Raw genomic sequence first — 11,338 nt, forward strand, 5'->3', positions numbered from 1 at the left:
CTTTTAAGTATCCTAAATGATGGCTGACACTAGAACCAGGAATGCAGACACATTGACATCAAAAGCAATCGTAATATGGATGTGGCAACAAGGGTGGGGGACAGAGTGGAAGGAAGAGGAGCACTTTGAAGATGTCATGATAACTCAGGCATGTTTAGATTCAGTAAGTAGGTGTGCCTTTTTCTGTATCCTGCTCATCTGCAAAGTAGGATGTTTGAAGAGAGGGAAAAATGAAATGTTATTTCCAGTAAAGGGGAGGAGACTTAACAATGGCAAAATTGTTAACAATGGCAAAACACAAACAGTGGAGAGAGCATTAGAATTTTTAGCCAAGGAATAACTGTCTATACAGTGTATGTATTTGAAATACAGAGGAAAACTGCTGCCTTTTCTATTTTTCAAAGCACTGATGTTTATAATTTATTTGTTATTGAATTTTATAAAACTGTTACAATAAATATAAGACTAGAACTGAATAATATTTTCCCCTGTTAGTTTGGTTATTTGCCAGAGACATGATTAAAACTATATGTGAATTCAATCTGTACTTGTAAATACAAAATTTGGTTAGTTATTTTTTAATTGGAGACTAATAGATCAGGACTATGGCCATCTCTTGAAATTTTGGCGGAGGTAACTCAAGGAACCCATGTGCTGAGGTGGCCTCCGGGGTATCACAGAACCAAACCCAGGGTACCAGACATTAAGTCTTCCCTTATGTTTGCCTATCGTGCCAGCACTCATAGTCCTAATAAACTGAGACTCAGACCACTCATGACGAAGATGCACCAACAAGGTTTTGATAAAGGCTCTGCATTGTGTCTGTTAAGAGTAAGGGAGAAACCATTTCCCAAGTGGATCTCAGCCTAAAAAGTTGCAGTGATGGTCAATAGGACAAACCACTCAGAGACACATTTGTAACCATAGAGTAATGGTACATTGAAGGCCAGAAAATGTGATTTTGCACAATAACAAGGCCCATGTGTAACTGCAGAGAGCTTCCAGCTCTACCGTTCTTCAAACCTTGCAAGCCTGCTGGCAAGATGAGAACAAACCAGAAGTCATTCCAATCACTGCTGGGGCGGTTGTGCCTGTAGATCCAGTGGTATGGATATCCAGTGGGTCTACCAAGGAACGAGTACAATTAGTTCAACACCACTTAATAACTAGAGTAGTTTTTATTTTGCAGATGTTTCAGGGCATTATCCATAAAAAAAAAAATATAAATTCTACTTTCTACTTTTTTTTCCTTGAAAGTTGAATATATAATCCAGATCATGAAGCTGAAACTTCAAAGTATTACCCTTGTCTGAGATGATCTTGAATACTGCCACTCATTTGGCCTAAAATCCATGTTTGGAATTATTATCAGAACCTTTCATTCTCACAGGTGAATTAATATTGAAATATTTAAGAGAAAACGAGACAGTGTTAATAAGAGACATTTAGAGAAAGTGTCAAAGTACCCCAGGTCTCTACAGGTACATAAGGTATCTAAAATGTCAAAATGAATTTAAAATTCTTAGTTCAATTATTGCACATATATATATATATATATATAAATGTGAATATAAATTTGTGTGTTGGAGGTTCTGTGACATAACTTGAAAAGTACTTACTTTGATTAGTACCAGATCAACCTTTCCTAATTTTGCTCTAAGTATTGCCAATTTTGAGCTTTTGAAGATTCACTGACTTTCAGTGGTCTGTTTCCCTCCAGATGTTCGTTATCACCTCTGCCATTTACCACCCTATATCCAGCCAGTAAAGCAATTTGTGAGTACTCCCTTAACTCATTTCAGGGAAAATTAATTGGATTAAATTCTTTTGTTTAAGCAGTTTACCTGGTTTGCTCTGTCTGAAGTGGATTAGGAAACCCTAATATAAACTGTTCTTCTAGCAGAATTGTAGAAATGCTGAAATCTTTGGCAGTGACTTCTGCAGCAAGGCCTCACTCAAAGGAGCAGGACAGGGCAATGATCTCCAGGGACAGCTCCTCAAAGTACAAGAAGATCATTTGGATATGCAGGAAACAGCAGGTGTGGCAGGCAGCCAACTTGGCTGAACAGGGAACTCCTGGCTGAGCTCAAACACAAAATGGAAGTATACAGATAGGGGAAATGGAAATCAGCTAAGGAAGAGTATGGAAATTATTGCTGGAGCTTGAAGGGGTAAAGTTATGAAAACCCAAGCCTGGCTGGAGTTTAAACTGACTAGTGATAGGAAAGGCAATTGGAGGGACTTCTGACTACATTGGGAGGAAAAGGAAGACCAACAAAAAATACAGATCCACTGATGAATAGGATGGATGACTTGATGATGAAGGATATAGAAAAGATAGATTGACTCAATGACCTGATTCTTACTGGCAAGGTCTCCTTTCCAGCTTCCATAATTTCTGTGGCAGAATCTGGGGAAAGAAATGTTACCCCAGGTAGGGTGTGTTGGAATTAGAGACCGCTTAAGCAAACTGGACATATACAAGACCGTGGGACTGGACAGAATGCATCAAAGATTGCCAACGGATCTGGTCTATGTCACTGAGGTTCTCTTCATCATCATCTTTGAAAAGTGGTAGAGAGTGCAGGAGGTTCTTGAAGATGTGAAAAAGAAAAATGTCATGTACATCTTCAGAAAGTGCAAGGAAGAGGATCTGGAAGACTACAGGCCAATCAGTCTCACTTCAGTCTGTGGAGAAGTTATAGAGCAAATCCTGCTGGAGACCATTTCCAGGTATATGGAGGAAAATAATGTGGTTTGCCAAGGGCAAATCATGCCTAACCAGGAATACCTGTAGAGCCTTTAAGTTCCTTGAACCAAATATCATAGAATCATAGAACATATTGAGTTGGAAGGGACCCAATGGGATCATCGAGTTCAACTCCTAGCCCTGCACAGGACACCCGGATAATCACACCATGTGCCTGAGAGTGTTGTCCAAGCAATTTACTATCTCATCTCAGAAAAGGTGGCAGTTATGCCAAACTGCATTAATCCAATTAAGTTTTACAGTCAAAATGATTTCATCAAGCACATAGGGAAGGGAGAAAAACATTGCACACTGGAAAAGGGTGGGAGGTAAAGACTGCATTATTTCCTTTAGTAACCACAGGGTATAAGTAACTGAGGCCCATCACTGTTTCTTGTACCTCTCACATGAAATCAACAGAAAATCCCATATTTGAATACACTTGGTCTCTGACATTGGTTACCTTTAGGGTAAAACTTAGCTTGATAAAAACTTTCTTTTCCTTTTCCAATTAATATACCTTGATTTCAACTGATTTAGAGGCAGGTTTTCTCCCTTGGCCTTTAAGATTAGTGAAAGATAATGGTTATTAGTAGTCTTTCTGTGGAAAGATCTTTAAACAAAGGTTTTCACTGTTGTCTAGGAAAAACAGAACTCTAAAATGTCTCTAAATCTCCTCTGGAATTGAAGACCAAGAAGATCCAAAGCAAGAACACTTCAGCTAACAGCACTTGGTTTCTATTTTCACCTGTCTCTCCAAGAAGTACAATATTCTGTAAGAGCTCAAAAGATATCCTTGGAGTGCCCAATACAGGGGAATAACAGTTTTTAAGAACATGTACATCTGAGCTATTCTCTTTAAACTCTTTTTACTGCTAAAGTGTCATTTTATTGTTGGAAAATAGTAGACCCCCTGTGATATTCTGATACAGATCTCCAAAATAGTTAAAATAGACCTTGATTTGAGGGTGCTTCTTTTTCTCCACTGACTAAAAAGCAAACCTACTATGATTATGTAGGTATCTGTTCTGCAGTCATTTAGAGTTAGTGGAGATTATTTCCACCTGGCACATCTGGCCTGTGGTCTGACCATGCTGATCTACCATGAAACTGGTGTCATGGAAGGCTAATTGGAAAAACACTAGTGCCACACATCAAAAGAACAATTGGGATTTGTAAGGCTTGATATTATATTTGCAGAGGTGCTACAAGAAGCATATGTGCTGGCAGCCTAGATATGTGGAGCCAAGAAAAAGAATGGAATGATACTCTGCCCTTTCCTGGGATCAGACAACAGAGTAAGTTGTAGCCTTCATATATGTGTCCAAACATGCACACTAATGCTTCTACTTACCACAGCCAAAGAGAAACCAATCCAAGCACCATATGAGGGATTTTTCTTTTTATTTTTGTTGCTTCCTGTCGTTGCCTCAAAGCAGGAATAATTATAAAAAAAGTTGCCACTTTTTTCTTGCAGAGGTGAAAACACATTTTAAGCATGCACAAACAGTACACATTATTAAAACAATCATCAAGGACTGCAAGTAACTTCTAAGAGAAATGAATTTTTTTTCCATGTCTGACACTGGTCAGGTATATGCTGTTATGAAGATGTAGCTGTTGAATGCCATGAGAGTTTAATTATTCAGTGTAAGCAAAACTTTTCTGTGTGTCTTTGTCTTCTTACATGATGGTGGTACTACTGTCCGGTGATGGGAATGCTTTCACTACTTTCTGTACAAAGCAATGGTAACCAGATCCTTCTGGGATTCTTTGCTCCCATTAAGGCTACACTGGTCCATTGCCGGATGGTCGAAGTGGCAGGATGCCTGAATCATCTGAGAGTGGCAGCCTTTTCTATTCAGTCTGCATCTCTTAGTTGTATGCGCAGTACTGACTCTTATAATTCAATATGATACAAAGATCCAGTTAGAAGAAATAATATGAGAAGAATTATGAATAACTAGGACCTACTTAGAAATATTTTACCAGATGTTGAAAAAGTGACAGTATTCCAAAGAAAACAGAGTGTTTGATCCAAGAAAAGAAGAAGTTTTAATGTAAGAGAAATCAGAGCAGAACAAATAATAAAAAAGAAGAAATATTTATGAGTAAAATCAGGGATATATTTATGAGTGATATCAGTGAAAACAGCTTAGAAGCCAGCACATAAAGAAAATTAATGAAGATTAAGGAATGGAAATGGAAGCCTGTAACCATCTGGGTCAAAGAAAAAGTATTTTCTGAGTAGATCCAAACAAAACCAATACTAACAATAATAAAGGCAGGATGACCCTAGTAGAGTTGCAATGACTGACACAGAAAAGGCAGTCATAAGTGTTTCAGTTCTGTATTATGGACTGAGGAGAAAAAAGAATAATGTCTTCCTGTTGGGTGATGCTGATCTGATATCCTCCAGTGGTACTAAGGATAGGTACAGGTGCAAGACATTACATGATCTTAAGTTAGCAGTTCCAATAATCTTGCAACCAAACCCTTGTCAAGTTTAATGTTGAGATTACTGTAAAGAACCTCTGGTCTTGATTTTCAAGAAGCCTTGGAATTTCCAGAGGACTGGATAGAAGCTAATATTGTGCCATTATTTTAAAACAGAAAAAAAACCAGACCTGGATAATGCAGGGATAAAAGCCCAGACCTGGATAATACAGGCTTGGCAGTCAGAGCACAATATTAGGACAAATAATGGATCAATATACATACACTGATTAAAAATACTAAGAAATGTTAATATCATTATTTCGGTCAATAAAATTGCGAGAAATTTATCTTGGCAAAGTTACTGAATATTTTGAATGAAGATCCAAATTTGGTTGGAGAACTGAGGAACTTCTGGTAGAGGTTTGACTTGGTACTGTATGAGATCATCATTAATACACTACAGAAAAACAGGTCAATGTAGCACACATTATATTGATGCAAAACTGTTTATCTCCATACATAATTGTAAAAAGAGAGGGTTTCTGTGTCTTTTTTGATTAACTGTGTTTTCCGTGAGATGCCAGAGGGACTATTTTTTTGCTCTATGTCATTGAGCATTTTTACCAATGATTAGGCAAAAGGACATAACATTCTGACAAAATTTGGTGATGACACATAGATAACAGGAGTGAAAAAATTAAGAAGAGATGAATTAACAACAAAGAGTATCCAGGGACACTGTGTAAGCAAGAATAGACAAAAAATTGTCTGTACAGCCAAATAGAGGGTCTAACATATAGGAACAGAAATGTAAGCCATAAAAACAGGAGTGAGGACTTTCCTATGAAGCACAGATTCTGAAGAGGACATGTCATAACACTTTATTGGGATCATATGGACAAAAAAAAGGCAAATACTATCGTTAGGTATATCCGTTGGACAGAAGTGGAAGGTGAAGTCATTTGGCAGAGAAGCAATTGCTACTTGGAATAGAGCATCCAGTTCTAGTGCTCAGAATTCATGATGGATGTGAATAATTTGGAGAAGGGTCAAAGAAAAGCCATGGGAATATTAAGGACCTGGAAAGTCTCCAGCAGTGCAATCTACTTAGCTTATCAACGTGATGACTTAAGGATAACTGGTCACGGTACACAAAACAGGACAAACAGCAAAGAGCTGTTCAGTCCAACAGTCAGAGGTCTGACAAGCTCCTCTGTCAAAAAGGTGAAGCTAAAAATTCAAACAAAAATAAAGGCACTTTTTTTCTTAGCAATCCATTACATTAGTGGATATATTTACCTTATTCTTAGGCTATATTCTTAGGCTTCACCTAAGAAGTGTGGAATTACTGGCAGTTTTTAAATCTAGATTGGGTGTTTCTCTAAAGACAAGTTTAATTTTCAGTGGGACTACTTATCCTGAAGCAGAAATAACCCTGTGAGACTCTGTAGACTCTGTCATTGGTGGGATCAGACTGGATATTTGAGCCCTTCTGCCCTTTTTCTACTGTATGGATATGCCCATTCTTCAGTGCGCTCTGAGAGAGCTGGTATCTGTATTTATATAGCGTGACATGGGGATGATGCTACCTTAGATCTGATAAGCAGCACAGCAGCATTATTCTGGTGATGAGCTCAGGCTAATTAACCATGTCGTGCACAAGGGCTAGTCAATCATCTGTGGTAACATGACTATGCTGCTTTCCCTTGTGGAGCTGGCTCTACACAATCCAGAGTTGTGCAGCTGTTTGATGTATGCATGGTTCAATATAGACCCTAAGCAAGTTTGTTTTCATGTACTAAAAAAATGGTTGCAATAAAGTGCTTCTCTCCTTAATGAAAGTAAGTCATTACTGTAACTTGCGGTATTTTAAACTGTTTTTTGTATTCTGACACCAGTGATAGCTCAGACATTACAGGGTGTTTGGTTCTCTTAGCATACTATCCACACTATGACACACTATTCCTGGTTTTCTTAGCTGTTTTTTGGCTCTGATGTTCCTACTTGTATCATTTAATGAGAAACATTGAACAGAGGATTTATTGTGACATTATTTATATTGAGAAGAGGAAATAGATGATGAGGAAGTGAATAACTCTTCTGTGAAAAGCTACGAAATAACAAAAATCTAGTGGAGTCATTTTCACAGTTTGTAATTGTTTACTGTATCAGTCAGTAGGTGAGTCATTGACCCAGAACCTCTCTTACTTTTTATTTACTCCAAATAAATATTTGCAACATGCAAGTAATTATTTACATTACTGGGTCTCATCCCTGGAATTTTCCAGAGATATTCTCTGATTCCATGATACCTGTGTGGGCTAAGGATGTATGTAATATACTCTGCCTTACACAAGGGATCTCCTACATGTTTTAGTCACTTGGAACTTTACAACATCTTTATAAAAAGATTTCCCCAAATAAACAACCCCAATACACAAATATGTGATGAAAACTTAGAATTAAAATTACAGCTTTCGCACTAAATGAAAGTATAGAAACACTAATAATCTGAAAAATAAATAGAAATCAAACCAAAAAAATAGAGAGGTGAGAAGGCTGAGAAGAGCTATAAAAACGATGAACACATATGTAGATTAAATCAAGATAGGCTAACTGTATGAAAAGTTTAGATGCCTCCTGAATCATTCTTCCTAAAGTGCTTCTGATCTTGCCTACAGCAATTTGGTTCAGAGCAGTAAAATGGGAAATAAACCCCTCAATTTTCTTCACTTGCTGAGATTTGGTTTGGTTCTTATACCAGTTTCAATGGTTTCAAAGTAGATCAGCTTTGGAAGAAACAAAATCTGTCTCCATTTGAATTGTCCTCCAACGTGGGTGTGAGTCTATGGAGTCCATATCATGTTGCAGTACAAGGCCACTGAGAAATCCTGTGTCATTCCAGTTTGGGTTTTGTGCTATATTAAGGGTCATGTGCTATGACTGCAAAGGCTGCTGTGCCTTTTAAAACCTGAGGACCACGAGCTGTATAATCTACATAGTACCTAACTGCATCAGAAACTGTTCCCTCTGCCTCTGTCTTTTTTTGTTCAAGAAAGTATTTCTATTACAGTTTCACTAAGTAAGCTGCTAATGTGGCAGCCCTGAGAATAGATTTTAAAGCTCCCTTCCCTTCCCTGAGCACAGCTCCATTGAATACTATTCTGTTCAGCATTGCCAATCCTGTCCCTTGCACACGAACAAGAAACCATTTCTTCAGGCCCAGAATGTTGAATTGACTGTGCTCAAAGCAGTAGCCATGACAAGGACACCAATTCTGCTTGTCTTCTGCTTCAGAGAAAGGGAGATCCCAGAGGGTAGGTCTTTAAAAGAGGCCCCTGCAGACATAGGATTAAGTTTCCATTCCTCCCCTATCGTGTTTCACAATCCATGTTGTCCGAACTCAGAGTGGGAAGGTAGTTTTGGTAGAAGGCAGCACAGAATCACTTGGATACAGCAGGAACATGAACAGAAAGAGGGATCTGTTCAAGAGTGTCTTTACATGCAGTGGTAGTTTGGACAATGATGTGTTTGATTTACATGAGACAGGAATAAGGACTGACTAGCTTAGAGATTGGACTTTGACTTTTCCTTGACTTTGTCATATATGATGTCCTCATGAACACCATGGAGAAAATTTATCTAAAAAGTAACCCCTCTAATATTGTCCTAAATTCAAATTTTTTTAAAACCATCCTTAAACAGGAGCTATCTGTCTCACTTTGGTAGATTATTTCAAGCAAGACTTTACATTTCAAGTAAGAATTATTTGCGCATGTTGTTCTGTTCAGTACTTTTGCAATTGACTTGGACTGGTTATACACAGTGTACACTTAATGGATTACATATGAAATAGAATATGGAAGCACTATGGGAGATGGTATTAGAATTCAAAACTGCCTTGATGAATCAGAGACCACTAAGGTGGTCTGCAGCTATCAGTGTGAAACTAGGTAAAGGCTAGTAGTGTATACTGCTACAAGCAGCAAAGGTCAGTGGTGGTAATGGGCCAATATGTAAAGATACTTTAGTGTTCTTATCATTGCAAAAAGAGAAAAATCTCATTCTGGGACATACTGAAAGGAGAGTCATATGTATGACAAATATTTTGCAGAGTTCCAGTGTGAGATAACTTTGATTTTAACATCTTTCAAATATTGTGCAGTAGATTTTGGTGTGTATTGTGTGCCTGTTACAGCAAAACATCATGATCTTAAGTACTTACACTGCAGTTGCAGCTGCAAATCTATAATCCTGTATTACATAGAAGTCTGGTGTAATTTTTAATGTGGTATACGTTTTAGAGAGTAATATAAAAGCATATTGATAAAAATTAGGTGAAGGAACTGACAAGCCTTTTTAAGCAAGGAGCCTTGAAAATTCCTAATCGGAGTGGACAACATGTTGCCTCCTTCTGCTTAACTGCTATTAAGGAATGCATCTGCTTATCTTCATTAACTGTACTTGACATCTGTATATATATGATGTGTGTTTCATAACTTCCTTCCCTCTTTTCAAGAAGCACAACAAAGTCAAAGATTTCTGAGCAACAGAATTACTGCTTCAACATCACTTGAAATGCATACAATTGTTTATGGGACAAAATGGAGGAAAGCGTATACAATAGCTCTAGTGTCACCTTACAAATAAGATATTCCTTTGCTTCTTACCCTCCAAAAGAAGCAGTAGTTCATATTATTTAATCCGGTTATAGAAAAAAAATATTCAGAGAAACAAATTCTTTAGAGATCAGGGCTTCATATTGGCTATACAGTGAATTAATGCAATGAGAGGCCCAGTCATAACTTAATCCCTCTTGAAGGATATAAAGCGGTAGACAAACCCCAGATATGCTAGTCTACAGAAAGAAGACATGCAGACTTTGAATATTTATTTAAAACTAAAAGTAAACATACCTACCTAGTATTATTAACACTATATCTGATATGCATTTGCCCACAATAAACTAAACTAAACTAAACTAAACTAAACCGAACTAAACTAAACTAAACTATTTTCGAAGAAAGCTCAACACATCTTTACCTGGCAAACTTCCATTTACTTCAGCTGTCCAGCTATCTCACAAGGAAGACAGTTTTGGTGCATTTTAAGAGAAGCTTTCCAAAATATCTACTGAATCTTGTAGTTACAAGTGCCTCTTTTCTTGCTCAATGCTGCATATGAAAACATCAGTTTTTTATCTATAATCTCACAGTATATTTTTAATGATTAATTAAAGAAAAGTGATTAATGAAAAAAACTTGACCAACACTGAAATATGAACATGGAAGGGAAAAAATGGAAACTTTTTTTCTGTTGCAGAAACCTGTCTGTCTGATCTCATGTCTATTCTCTGACAGTGGCAGTGTTTTTAGGTCCGGATGGGACTTACACACTTGATAGAATGGACTACATTTGAATCACTGAATTGCTGAAGTTGGCAGCGACCTTTGGAGATCATGTACTCCAACATCTCATTCCAATCAGGGTCACTTACAGAGGAGGGTGCACAGGGCTGTACTCTGCCAGGTTTTCAGTATCCAAGGATGAAGGCTCCACAGCCTGCTCCAGTTTTCCACTACAGAATGTTTTTCTTATAAGTGAATTTTCCTGTGTTTCAGTTTTTACTCACTGCCTCTTGTCTATTCACTAGGCATCACTGACAGGTGTCTGGCTTTGTTTTCTTTACTCCCCTGTCAGGTACTTTACTCCCCTGTCAGGTATCAATGAGATCCTCCCCCAGCCTTCTTTTCTCCAGGCTAAGGAGTCTCAGATATCTCAACTGCTCCTTATCTGTCAAATCCTCCTAAAGTGCATTTAAGTAATGAAATACCTTAAAACAAATATTGCCAGTTCTTTGTTGATTCTTTCAAACAAATGCAATCAAATGTATTGGAGAAGTATTGGAGAGGGACTTTCTACAAGGGCATGTAGTGGCAGGACAAGGGGGAATGGCTTTAAATTGAAAGGACAGGTTTAGGTTAGATGTTAGGAAGAAACTCTTTATGGTGAGGGTGGTGAGACACTGGAACAGATTCTGAGAGAAGCTGTCGATGTCCCATCCCTGAAGTGTTCAAGGACAGGTTGGATGGGGCTTTGAGCAACCTGGTCTAGTAGAAGGTGTTGCTGTCTATGGTTCCTTCCAACTCA

General features: G+C 37.9%; 1 protein-coding gene across 1 annotated transcript in view; it reads left to right on the plus strand.

Moving 5' to 3' along the window:
• Positions 1 to 3,586, plus strand: part of SLAIN1 (SLAIN motif family member 1) — a 93,365-nt gene extending 89,779 nt beyond the window's left edge. Inside the window, exon 8 of the mRNA XM_064645949.1 lies at positions 9 to 3,586. Within this exon, the coding sequence (XP_064502019.1) occupies positions 9 to 27 (19 nt within the window). The 3' untranslated portion in view covers positions 28 to 3,586. The remainder of the gene's footprint in view (positions 1 to 8) is intronic.
• The last annotated feature ends 7,752 nt before the right edge of the window (positions 3,587 to 11,338 follow it).

This window comes from Pseudopipra pipra, chromosome 2 (genome assembly GCF_036250125.1).
Source record: "Pseudopipra pipra isolate bDixPip1 chromosome 2, bDixPip1.hap1, whole genome shotgun sequence".
Lineage (NCBI taxonomy): Eukaryota > Metazoa > Chordata > Aves > Passeriformes > Pipridae > Pseudopipra > Pseudopipra pipra.